Source organism: Pleurodeles waltl, chromosome 9 (assembly GCF_031143425.1).
Source record: "Pleurodeles waltl isolate 20211129_DDA chromosome 9, aPleWal1.hap1.20221129, whole genome shotgun sequence".
In the NCBI taxonomy this organism is placed as follows: Eukaryota; Metazoa; Chordata; class Amphibia; order Caudata; family Salamandridae; genus Pleurodeles; species Pleurodeles waltl.
The window spans coordinates 323,011,857-323,025,371 of record NC_090448.1 but is presented as its reverse complement, the minus strand read 5'-3'; the positions used below and the strand labels follow the sequence as shown (position 1 = coordinate 323,025,371).

The 13,515-nt window shown below is 42.9% G+C and overlaps 1 protein-coding gene across 1 annotated transcript in view; it reads left to right on the top strand.

The window, feature by feature from the left end:
• Positions 1–13,515, top strand: part of MST1R (macrophage stimulating 1 receptor) — a 352,783-nt gene that overhangs the window by 185,228 nt on the left and 154,040 nt on the right. The window contains exon 4 of the mRNA XM_069206831.1: positions 4,723–4,845. Within this exon, the coding sequence (XP_069062932.1) occupies positions 4,723–4,845 (123 nt within the window). The remainder of the gene's footprint in view (positions 1–4,722; positions 4,846–13,515) is intronic.

Below are 13,515 nucleotides of genomic sequence, written 5' to 3'. Positions count from 1 at the left end.
TTGAAGAGCAAGCAATAGTCATTTATTTTGGCTTACAATGGTGGGCAATTGAGTTCACAATTGAAGCCTCTGTGCACAGACCTCTGCCAGCACTACTAAAGACTATACTCTGTCAGATGCAGACACAAGGAATGGAGAAGCATATCCCTTCCCAGTCAGCCATGAAGTCCTATCCTGGCATGGTAATTGGGCCCATGAAAACACAGAGCCTCCAGTCCAAATGCAAACACTGCTTCCATTTGCTTGCTCATTGACCAGACTGGTAGGTGTAAGGCTAAACTGCAAAGACAAGTAACCAAAATAGGCCCGTTTTACAAGCCTAGTTGTTTTTTTAACACCGAAAAAACTGAGCAAAACATACTGACGAATTGCCCCTTTATGGACAAGGAAGGGGATAAGTTCACAATGATGTGTTTTTGGTGTCTACTTGAGGTTACCAGAAGGTCTGTTGCCACACTACAGATACTACTGAATGCAGTGGCGCACCTTCTTACAAATGTCTTCCACGAGCACCAAACCATTTGAGGATTTCTGGCCCATCTCTGGTATATGGTACAGTGGAGCAGTGCATTCTGTTTGAAGTGTATGCACGTAACATACTATACCTCCCATAGGCAAAGATCTAACTTTTCCAACTTTAGATGGTAGACCGTTACCCATTAGGAACCTGTTTAAGACCAGTCTCTATGAAATAGTCCTAATTATGACCACTATTTAAAATATCTGGTTATTTTCAAGCAGAAAACATCTAAGCAATATTTGTAGGGCTCATCTACCAGTGCGAAGGGACCCACCTGGAACACAAGAGTATGAAATAACATAGTTATGGAAGCAAACCAGTTAATGCTCACTGCTATCAACCAGTTTACAAAATAATTTAGAAGTATAACAAAGGTTGGAGATGAAAAAGTCCCACCAATGTGGGAACCAGCTTTTAGAAAATAACATTTCTAATCTAATGAACTGTGTTCTCTTTACTCGTTTTCTGGTAGTTCATAAACATAGTAAACCTGCTATGCATATAACCTCTTTCCTAAAGAGAACGGATTGGGGTGTAGCGTATTGAAGCAGGTCCTCAAGTGGTGGTAGAATAAAGGAAGTTGCTGAGGTGGTCATGACAGAGAAGTAGCTAAGGAGCATCAGTCGTACAGCTGAAAGTGCACTGTATTTGGCAATGCAATGTCATCTAGGGATACAGAGAGGACCACTCTCTAGGCACAGCTTAAGAAAAATTGTAGCTTTGGCAAGAATACCCTGATATTTCCTTCTGGAGTTTTAAAGATGATGGGATAGTTAGGGATTGATGGTTTGGGTCCTAGATCATGTAAAATAATAATGATGGATTTCTTACAGAAGTGCTTTCCTGCTGTTTAGCTAATACACACCTGTGAGAGGTTGTCTTTCTGCCCTCTGCCTTCTAGTAAATCATGCCCACTCATTGTCCTGAGGGTGCCAATAGTGTGGAAGAAAGGAGTGTTGTCTAACTCCCTTTAATGCTGTCTATTCCATATCACCTGTGCTCTTCAAATTATCTCTGTTTAGGTCTGACTGAAGAGAGAGTTCTTTCTGAAGGCAGTGTCTAATGTGGAAATATAAATGAGGGCACAATGCATGACAATAGGCAAAGGTAACCCATTGTTTGAGACGTCAAGGCTAACATATAATTGACGGTTTGGTGCATTCTTTCACTGGCTTTTCAGTGCATCTCTTGGCTAAGCACAATCCTTTCTGTACTTCAATCATCCAGAGCGTAGGATGAGGGAAGAGGAAACGTGTGGCTCTGAGAGAGTGTATGGTACAAAGATTCTTGTACACTACAATGAGATCTCTCCAATCCTTCTGGAATCTCTCTGCTTCAACATTCCATACTCCAATCCTCTTTCCCATTCGTCTCCTTGGGACGGACTGGCGGAGTGCTATAGCAACTGCATCAAGTTATTTCTTACTTGGAAAATAAGCACTGACAAAGACAAACGATCGGTACTTTGCTGTGCAGGGGAGGGGCAGGAAAAAGAGGGAGAGAGACCAACGAAACAAACATTCAAATACAGTGCTGAATCTTAAATAAGAGTCCCCTCAGTTAAGCAGTGGAAGGATACAGTGCTTCCAGACAGATTACTGTGATACCTGGGCTGAACAAACACATGAATGGGGCACAAAGTCTTCAGATCAGGAGCACACAACTGAGGTAGAAAAGAACACTATCCAGTCATGAGCAAGGGCTGACCCAAAGCGTAGTGGGCATAATATGTCTACCTATAGACAGCTAAAGTTGTTTTTAGCACAGACCTAAAAAGAGGCGTATCTGCCGTCTGGGAGAAGGAAAATGAGCAGCCGCCCTTTCTTCATACTAGGGTACTCTGATAGCCTGGGTGTCAACTCTGCAGTTGCTGCAAATGCAGTCCTCTGGAGGCCTAACAAGGAGGATTATGTAGAAGATTTTTAGAGGGACACACAAAGTCCATGGAGGAGGTATAGTGATCTGAAGAGGACCGAGATTGAGCTTGTCAGAGAAGAGGCGCGAGGAATGGAGACACATAGGGGAGCCCAGAAACACATGAGGAGCATATGGGATGATGATGGAGGCACAGAAGAGGCACCGAGATTCTGGGGGTTCACAGAAAAATAATTGTCACAAAGACCCAGAGGGGGAACAAGGCAAAGACAGGTTGGAGGGAAGGTGTGGTACTGTGTCTTAGTTATGGCATAGCGGGAACATGTAGAATATGCATTGCTGTGTGTGGAGGAGCCTGATGTCACAGTGGAAACTTGAGAAGGGATCAGGCAAAAGTGCTGGGGAGAATGGCTAGACGATTGAAGGATTGCTGGATGGCAGCTGTGGCTATTTATGGAAAAAATATCATCGTTTTGTCTTCATCTCTTGTGGTCCATCTGTACCAATTTCCCACTGACAACACGGATGACTGGAGCACTTCACTGTGTTAAATTAGCCCCTGAGTGCTTGGATAAACATCTTCTATCCTATGTAAGAATTGTGCTGCTGTGCATAGCTTGACTGCATGCCTTCTTCATCTGTTGTGGTCCATCTGTACCAACGTCACAGAGAAGGGCACATACATACGGAAGAAGCAAAAGACGAAAGTGCATATAGAGAAGGAAACGAGGACTAAAATGGATTAAAAGTGATAAATGGGGCACAGAGAAACTAAGACAGTACAGTGAATGGAGGGGCATAGAGGAGGGACAAACCATAGATTCGGAAAGGATCTAGAGAAGTAGAAATGATGCACAGTGAGGAGGATGGAGGACAACTTGGAAGATAAAGTGGGGGCATGCTTTGTATGAGACACTTAGGCAGTTTTGGCAGATAATTCATGCCTCATTTAATCATATTCATACTGTAGGGATTGAATAAGTGTTCCTCGGCTGAGATAGGCACAAAGGAGCGCAGGCAGTCCGTTCATGGGCTGAGAATGGTGTGTGTGACTGTGCTTGCTGTTATCCAATTTATTGTGTGCTACACTGCTGAGTAGGTCTGATAGAGCTAAGAATGTTCAAATGGTTTCAGCCGGATCGTCTAGATAGTTTTGAGGGACTTCTGAGCAAAGCAGACAAGCAGGACGCTGGATCATTGGGCTTGGCAGGAATGATTTAGCAGTACTATCTACTCGAGGAGTCCAGACTTGGAGAGACTCTACTAAACATTGAATAGACAGCACTCTAGGGAACAGCAAGAACTGAATATGACAACACTAGGTTAGATTGATACACCGGCAGGTAATTTGCCTTGAGACCTGATCCTGTACTAACAGTCTCAGAAAAGAGTGTCTAGAGGAAGAGGATGTTCCAGAACCCAGAGACTGACACATGGAAGGTCACTATATCTAGGACACCAATACATGTGGGTGAGGCAGGGCCCAAGTGGGATTTTACTTTGAAATCATGCAGAGTTAGCTGTCTGAGACGCAGAAGCTTGGAGGTCATGGGCCCTAATGGATGGAAGCAAATCGACCCATCCACCCCATTGGTTTTGTAGTAAAAAGAACAGCACAAATTGGGTTGGAATGGTCACTCCTGGGACCTTGTGTCACTGCATCTGCTGAACTATTGATAACTGCGCCCCTGCTCAGACCTACCCCTCAGACAGTTACCAAGCTACAATTCCATGTATAGAGGTCCATGTCCATTTGCTTGACCTGTGAGGGACAGATGAGGGTCAAACCCTCACAACTTGGGTACCATTCCTTGCCATCTTATTGATTGCAACCTTGGGCAATTGTGAGACAGATGATTTGGCTACAGTTTGAGAAGGTTAGATAAAAGGGAATCTGGATGAGTATCCAAATTCATGAATAGGAAATAGCATAGCCAAGAACCTAATTCCAGAAAATGGCAGGGCCTTGAGAACAAGACCGAGCATGGTAGTGAATATCTGATCCTTGCGCAAGCTATATGCATTTCTGATGCCCAGCGATCTGAATAGCCGTAGTGGCTTGCATTCATACGGGCAAGATCATTTTCCTCAGAAGGAGGATATTTTGGGAGTCTAGTTTCTGTCTGAAACAATAGTTAAAATAAATGCAGGAGCATGGCACCCAGCCATTGAGTGAAAGTATTTTGTAATGCAGAGTTGGGTTTGTGGACCCAGAGTGATGGAGTGGGGTCGTGAAAGAAGAAAAGACACACAAAGTGCACACACAATATATGTCAGACCTACTGGCTTTGTAAATTCTTTACTAACCACGTGATCTGCTTGCCTAGGTGTCCCTTCAGAGGAACAGCAACAGCATGACCCTAACCAACTTTTCCCTGGCTGAGGGACAGCCAGTGTCGCCGGACGTCAGCCAGCTGGGGGACTCGCTCCTGTTTGTCACTGGAAACAAGGTCTGAAAAGGATTGAGAAGATGTTTGGGACGGTGGGCGGCATAAAAGTGAAGTGTGAGAGAAAAGGACTATATGCCTGTATTTAGGACATTTCAGTGCCATTATTAAGATGTTTTCTTGCACCTGCCTTTTTTGCATGTTGTGTTGGCCCACCTCTCTTCCGCTGATGCTAGGTTCATATGACTGTCTAGGCTAGTTGTTCTTAACCTTTTGACTTTTGTGAACCCCGCTTAATTATTACTGAAATTCAGGGACCCCAGTGAGTCATTAATGGGATGCGGGGTCACCGGTATATGGAATTTCAATGATTTGAACCACAAAACAATTCACACAAAAAATACAGAAAAAAAAACATTCATCAAATAAACACAAATGATTAAATAATTTAACTATTAAACAAATATAAGCAAAATCAAAATTTTAGTGGGAATGTTGGAGCTTTTCTAAATTCAGTAGAGGCCAGCCAACGTCCATACTATATTCTGTTGGGTGCACTTGCACTGCTCCCACGAATCAGTGTATACCAACTTAATTTTTAGTCTCCAACTTCAAATTCCTTCATATTTTCAGAAGGTTTTAAAATTTTCATTTTTCATTTTGTGCCTTTATTTATATACACTGTATTCAGCTGTCAAAATGATTAAAGTTTCTAAGCAGTCGTGGACCCCTGAGTAGGTACCGCAGAACCCTAGGTTCCCTGCACCACAGGTTAGGAACCAGTGGGGTAGACCGTAAACAAGCCTTTGGGAATATAATTGCACTGTGCAGCAACTGTACATTTAAACAAGGTTTATGAAGTGGCAGAGAATATCTTCTTCCACACCCTGCATCTCTCGCTGCCTCTGAATCATTAGTAGAGTAGTAGCATTTAGCATTGCGCAGATCTCCAACTCAACATCTCTTAATTGAAGAGAACCTTTACAAGAAGTGTAAATCAGGATATACAATTATTTGGTCCTGCCTAGAAATCAAATAATTTGCGAAAGACTTGATAACACTAGGCCTCAAATGTTGCATTATTGTTTGAAGATATGAAATGTCAAAATTTTCAGAGCGATAGGAATAAGCAGGAAGGTGTTGGAGGGGAAAACATTAAACTTAAGTACGTTTGTAGCCAGTGGCAACCTGTGGGCTGGGAAACTCCTGACCACTCCTAATATATAGGATAAAAAGTCCTAGGTATGAACCTACTCACTTTTACAGCACCTCCTGTGTGTTATAATTGTGAGCTTTCCCACATTACCTCTTGCTACCTACATCCGACATGGCAGAACCCTTCTTCCCCTGGTCAGAGTTCCCATTGCCCACCAAGAGGTATGTTTAGGATAATAGGCAACATCCTCTCTTCTGGTCACTTTTAATCAGTTCTGCGCCTGGTCTCCTCTCCCCCCCAGCCCACTTGGGTTCGGATCTAAGCTGACTAGGAAGACAAAGGGAGACAGGCCTAAGTGTGAGCTACATCTGCCAGTGACAGGGAAAAAGTTAAAGCTCAAGAAAGGGCTGGGCACTGCTCCCCAGGCCATCCTTAATCTCCATCTTGTTCTTGTGCTCTGTAGCTTGGCGTAGGAGCATCAGAAGGCAGCCAAGTGTTGAGAAAGAAGCTGGCTCCCTTGACTGGCATAATGAGTGTGGCGGGCATCCAACCTAAGCCCTGGGGCTTGGGCTTCCATGTGGATATGATTGCAGTGGCACCTGCTCCTTTTAAAAAAGCTATCTGAAAAAGTAAATGTGCCAGCAGGTGTGCTACAGACGAAAGAGAAAGGAAAGTTTCCATAGGCCGGCTTGCCCTGTAACCCTTTTGTTGGTTTGTTAAAATGTGTAAATTTGGCACACAGTGCACTGGAAAAGAGTCATCTGCGGAGGTGTCCACTGTGGGCCATCTGTACATCCAAATCAGCAATTTTTGTTTTGCCTCTTGTACACCCCAGCCAGCTTTATTTTGGTTTGCCACCTTAAGTTGCCCGAGTGGATAAAGAATGAGTCTGGTATAGCTTTCCTCTGCTGGCAACCACTTCATGGGCCTGGTCATTTCTCCAGATATGCTGGCATGCATGGAGCTTTGTTGTTAGGTTCTCCGAGATTGCTAGCCAATAGTGGTTAATGTAAAGTAAGACCCTGGCATTAAACATTCACTGTTCTATTGCGCTTGTATGGTATGTGCAAAATGAAAGTAAAATCACTGTACATGTCTGATGTCATTGAAAGTTGAAACCTATGCCTAATCTTGATGCAGCCTTGAAATGCTTCAGATTGAAATGCATTCTGCTTTTAATTGTATGGCAAAACCCTGATAAAGCCAATGGTACTGATTTTTATAATGCATCCATCAGGTTGTATTTGGTGCCTAGGGGGGCTAGCATTTCCAGGGATAAGGGTTTGCTGGTGTGCTGTGAAAGATGCCACCAGCATTGGGGATGCAGTGTAAATTTAAATATCAACAGGTAATACTGATCTCTGCATTTATGTACCTTAATCTATATCGTCAACTTACGTAGAAGTGGAGGTAAGAATAGTAAATCTGCACTTATCCAGCATGTACTTACCTCCTCAATATGTTGGGGTCTTGTTATTTTGGCTATATTATTGTGGTAACTCTATATTCCCTGCACAGTATTCCAATCTACAACCAGCTGTTGTATTTGGGGCCCAGTACCTCTGATTGCCCTGGAATCATTGAACTCTGATTTATCACAATATTTGTTTGTGTATATAAACACATATTCGATTAAATAAAAAAGGTTAAAGAAAAATCAAGGTTAGCTTTGATTAAAGCATTCCATAGAATGTTTAAAAAGACAGCAGCAATTCACTTAAAAAGCACAGTTAAAGCAAGTTAGGGATATGAATTGAAACCGAAAACACTGAACCTTTGCAAGTCATGGTTAGCTCCACAGTCCATACATACCTTGCTCAACACCTTGTAAACTACAGCTTTCAAGCCAAATGCCTTTGGCCAGGCCCTGTGGCCAACCTGGTGTGGGCTGCCGATCCCTCACTGTACACAGCCTTTATTTTTCATCTGATCAAGCGCCTGAGTCCTCCAGTGATGTCTACAGTTTTTTTCTGTGGACTGCAAGCAGTCAGTCGGAGTGCTTTGCGTTCCTGCTCTTGGTTTGTGGACCGAAATGGGCGACAGGATAAAATGCTCCATTCAGATTTGAATATTTTTAAAATTAATGTGCAACTGTTCTACGTTTATCTCCGTTATTAACCCATTGGAGCCTGCCCCGACAGGTTATTTAAACACTAATTTCATAAACTACTGAATAGATTTACACCAAACGAGTCGAAGGCACATCATTGAGTGAGGATCTGTTTTCATGACAAGATTGATCTAATTTAGTTCAGTTTTTTATTTTAAATTTTAGAACCAAAATTCCTTTTTTTGATTTATTTTTGTCCTCCTCTCACCAGAAGCTACTGCAAAACCAGGTGATGAACATGAATACCTACCTCACACCTGATGCATAAGTAGTGGCCCAGCCACACCAACCAGGGCTTATGTGCTCATATAATGTGATATTGGCTCTTCAGTGTAACTATAGCACTGCTCAGTTTTTCGATTCCGAGGCATCACTCCATCTCAAATAATCAGTCCAAATAGAATCTGCTCTACCTAAGGTGCAGCCGATGTCCATCCTGCATGTTCAATGTAAAGCTCTAAGCCAATCTTCCAAGCAGTGAGCCGTAGGGTCTAACCATCGTTTGCAGATCTTTCGTCTCTCAAGGAGCTGTAGAGGGAATAGTAAGCACTGCTGCAACCTGCCCAGAAGACTCTATGATTCAATATCAACTCCCAGCAACGCCGATATGGGACATAACACTATTCTGAGTCCTACGATATCGGCTATAGTACCACACACGTTATTCCAAAACTCACTGATCACAGGACAGGTCGCAAACATATGTTCGTCATTCGCTTCGGGGTGACCACATCTTTTACAACTTGGTATCGGAACTCTCACAAATCTTGCAATCCTCTGAGATGTCCAGTACACAGTCTATTAATGGTAAAAAAGTGTTATTTTTTTGTTATTGGCTGGTTTGACTGTGGAATACAGCACTTTTATAGAAAAGGGTGTGCAGCTTCTGGGATCATTCTCCTCCATGCCCCATTCAGTGCCCCCAACCTTTCATCCGCCTCCAAAAGCTTCGAATACCACGAAAAACCTCCTACTTATGGGCTGCATGTCTAAAAGTGCTTCAACCTCCCAAGCACCGCCAACCTCCGAATAGGCGCTCGCATACCAAGATCAGAGCTGTACATATTTGAACCTAGACAGGGAGCCCCCAGTCTTTAGCCTAAGCACCCCCCAAGGTAAGAGCACTTCTACTGTAAAACGATCACCTACAAAAATGTCATTTTGAATTTGAAATGTGAAAACTTTTTGCAGACTTGGGCCTGATTTAGTTTGGCGGAGTGGATACTTTGTCACAACAGCTACAGAGTCCGCCCACTTGATTTACAGGTGAGGGACCTTAACTATGTCAGCTACTCGGGCTTTGTTGCAGATCTAGTGTTCTGACAGCACGGCAGAGAACGGGCCTCCAGATCTTTATATATAATATTGGTTGCCCGATTTAGACTGGACAGTGTTATACATATTTTTTACTACAGCAACGCAAGGCTCACCATGAGAGAACTCCCGTCGAGTTAGGGCCATTAATTTCACATTTTTCAATTACAAACTCCCACTTTTGAAAATATTTTGACAGGTGGCCGTCATGTTTGAACTTTTATAACACTCTCGGGAACCACCATGATGCCAATGATTTGAGTTGTCCACAGAGCTGGCAGACAACTCTAAATTTAGCAAGTAGAGGACCCTTGGCATGGTGGGACTAAAGTCCTCTGCCATACCAACAGACTTACCTCTGCCCGGCAAACACAAAATCATGCTCTTAGCCACTGTGTATGGGCTTCCAGCAAGGCTCTGAGTTTTGCAGACTTTGAGATAGGGTCCGCAAACCAGATCAAGGGATCTTGGGTGCTTGATTGACCTCCCGGTGGACTAGGTTTATGAACCTGGCGGGTGGCTCATGAAGGGTTCACAAGTTACTAAGGATTTATGAACCCGCACTGGGGTTCCCAATCCAGCCCTAAGAAAAGGGCCTGGCTGCTCAGAGGTTCTGCACCCCCTGACTGTTGGCTGCCATTGTGGGTTGGGAGCTGGGTCTGACTGTAGTCCAAGTCCTGTAGCCAAACTTCCAATGTCCATGGACGAAGGATGTGGACATTACAGGTGAACATAATTTCCATGAATTTGAATGTAGTGAATCATCTAACAAAAAAAATCACTGGAAAAGCTACAGTTAAGGTGAAGAATACTGTTAGGAATAATTATAACATGTTAACATAGACAAAATACTCTGATATTATTTTTTTAAAAATCACTGAAAGTGAAGTTATAGTTACAAAATAAAGATTAAACACTGATATTCGGCAGTAATGGTTACCTCCGCAGTCTATAACCTGCACAACAGCTGGGCAAGTGCAAATCGCACACCAAATGCAATGCTAATGATCTCACAATATTAATTCTAGTAAAGAGCATCATGTAGAATCACAGTTACATTGGGTAACAACACACACGCAAACCAGTAAATGATTCTGCATTCATAATCGTATCAGTGATAGTTTCAATAGCAATGTGATATGTAATCTGATCTGCAAGATTATTTATGGCGTTTGCAAACGTGTCAATCACATGAAGGGTTGGGTCGTCAGCATTGCATTTAGTGTGCAAGTAATGGTCTGCATGGTTGTTGAATGAGGCAGTGGAGTGCAATTTATAAAGATAAATCTACAAACACATTTAAATAAATGAAAGAAACGCGTCTAGAAATAAAGTAGGGGTTGGGTTGAGAAACTGTATTAATAGAGGCCTTTTAAAAAAGGTTTCCGATATTTAGAAATCATTTTTGAGGCTATAAAATTGAAAGGTTGGTAAACAGTTTAACACTGCAACAAAGAAAAATAATTAAAAGTATTAATTGTAAAACATACATAAAAAAATTAAACATTAAACATAAAACAAATCTTTGTTTACATCATATAATAACTTAAAATACAAAAGATGTGTTTGTGTTAGAGTAACTGTATTAATTAAGGCACATTCAGGTAACTTATTACTGTTTACAGGTCAAATGTGTGAATAATGCCTCAAAACAACAAAAACACCGATTTACTTTTTTTACTGCATGTAACAATAAATGTACTTAGGGAAACCAAGGTCAGGAAACTTCTGCAATGTGATTGTTTCCTTATTGTACAGATTTAATCTCATTAATCCTGGTTTTGGTTAAATACATTATTTAAAAGAAATACACATGAAAAAGTGCTATGGCATAAACTGTGCATGCTTCACACAAGTCCTGGCCCTTGCCCACCCTCAATAATGGCAAATAACACTTAGCACATATGGTTTATTCATGGCATATATGATGTATACAAAATGTACCGATATAAAAAGTCATCGGCTATTTAAAGGACCCCTCTGATGTAGTGGTACTCACACTGGAGTGACTTCTGATGTAGTGGGTTTGATGTGGTGACTCCTGACATCATTTCATTCAAAATATGCACCACAGCAGGATATCTGAGCACTCTTTTGTAATATTTCCCCATGCATTCCCAGCAACACTTCTTATTTCAATCATAAAAAATAACCTAAGGAAAATATTACTGCAGCTGTGCTGTAGGAACTGCTCTATTTTAAGACTGCGAAGCACCCAGTAGGACGTGCAGTCGACTACGTCTATATTGCGTATGTGTCCAGATAGTGTTAGTGGAGATGGAACCCCCAGCCGTTGATCCAAACTTTAGAAATCAATGCACCTTGGTAAGGAGGTGGTTTTATCTAAACGTTTGTAGGGCTGCATGAACAATGTGTGTGGAGTTTAAGTGTGTTGCTGTCACAGTTGTATAATCTCACCAATGCATGTGGGTTTCATAGTGCAAGCAAGATTTGGGGAATAGGGCAAAGGTGACTCCTCCAATGTTTTGCTTCTCAGTTAGCTCAGAAAGGCAGTTTTATTGAAACCGCAGTGCTTAATTTGTAAATAGAGGTGCCGGTGCTCAAAGCCCTTCTCTTAAACACGAGGCGGCTGTCGTTAAATCTGCCAGCACTGAATACTGAGGCAGCGTAATCCTGAAACCATCTCGGGCCTCTTCAATCCATTAACGGCCACTCCCTGCCCCTTCAGCTCATCCTGCAACTTTCTGCCTTCTCCCTTTATGACGCTTTTTAGTTTTTCCTTCTTCCGTCTTTCCCATATGTGTCTTTTGCTCGCAGCAAATTCGTGAGGCAGAACAACCCCCGGCCCTCACAGCACCGGAAACAACAAGCACAAATTAAGCACTGGAAATCCGTTTCTCCTTGCGCAGGTGTCCAGAATAGATGTGTCCTTGAGAGGGAAGGTTCCAGCCCTAGATGCTGGGGGGCCTTCCCCACGTCATCCATTTCGCCGTTGGTTATTATGTTCCTGATTTTCCTTTCTCGTAAACTCTTCTACGGGTGGCAAGCTATCTGTCTCAAAGCCCATCACTTTGAGTATTCCATTTGCCGAAGGTACCATAGATATCTATGCCTTGGAGATTAAATTATCCAGGTCAATCATTCAATCCCAGAATCAACTTTTCTTGTACAATTCAAGGAGTGTGAAGTTACCATGACACCATATGCTCATACCCTGGCCCTATCAAGTCTTCGAGTTTACACTGTGTATGTGCCAGTATCCTGCATCTGCCAGCACTGAGGTCAAAAGAATGATTGGATTTGTCAGTTCATCAACTGCAGTCATGCTCAGTGCGGTCACCAGTTTTGTAAAACATTTGCATGGGTGGGAGCTGACAGGAACGCACTTGTTCTTGGACTCGACATGTGTGCGCTCGGAGACCAGATGCGTCACGCTGCCAAGGGCCGTCCTGAGACATCTGCTTCTGGGCAGAGTTGGAAAGCCTCCTTCTCCGCGGCGGTACTCAGAACATCCATGGCAGTGCCGCACACCCAAGACCGAATGACTGAAGGGCTACATTTGTATCAAATTTTAATATTATTTCTTACCGGTTACACAATCTTAAAGTTCACCACATAGAGGAGAGGTTTACCCATCCTCTGAATCTCCGCTTGTTTTCAATAATGGATCCTGTTGTCATGTGATTCTCGCCTCCTCACCGCGATTCCTGCTTTCCGCTTTTATCTGTTTCACCGTTTTGCCAGTTTTCTGACTTTTGCTGTTTACAAACATTCCCGTTTTACGAAAGTTAGTTTTGTTTTGGGGGTTAAATATTTACAAGCGGAAGTGTCGATAGGTTTAGGAGTGACAAATTGAATATGCCAACAGTACTTCGTTATTTACTGCTGCAATACAAGGCTGTAATCCACATTTTGTCTACCAACGAACTACATTGTCAAGTGTTAATCTTCCCTCGCACGTGGAGTGTGTGGGGGGGGGGGGGGGCATGTGTGGGGGGCTCAGAGCGGAACTGGTCGACCAGATGGGCCTGGTTGAAAAGACCAGTGTGTGGGATGTTTTTAGTTGGTCCCGCGGGGCATGACGGATCCAAACTAAACGGCCTGCAGAGTGGCCCTTCCCACGTGGCAGTGTCAGCGTGACCCACATTCCAGTCCTACACTCTAGGGGCGTGTGTACTTTAAAAGTAATGGT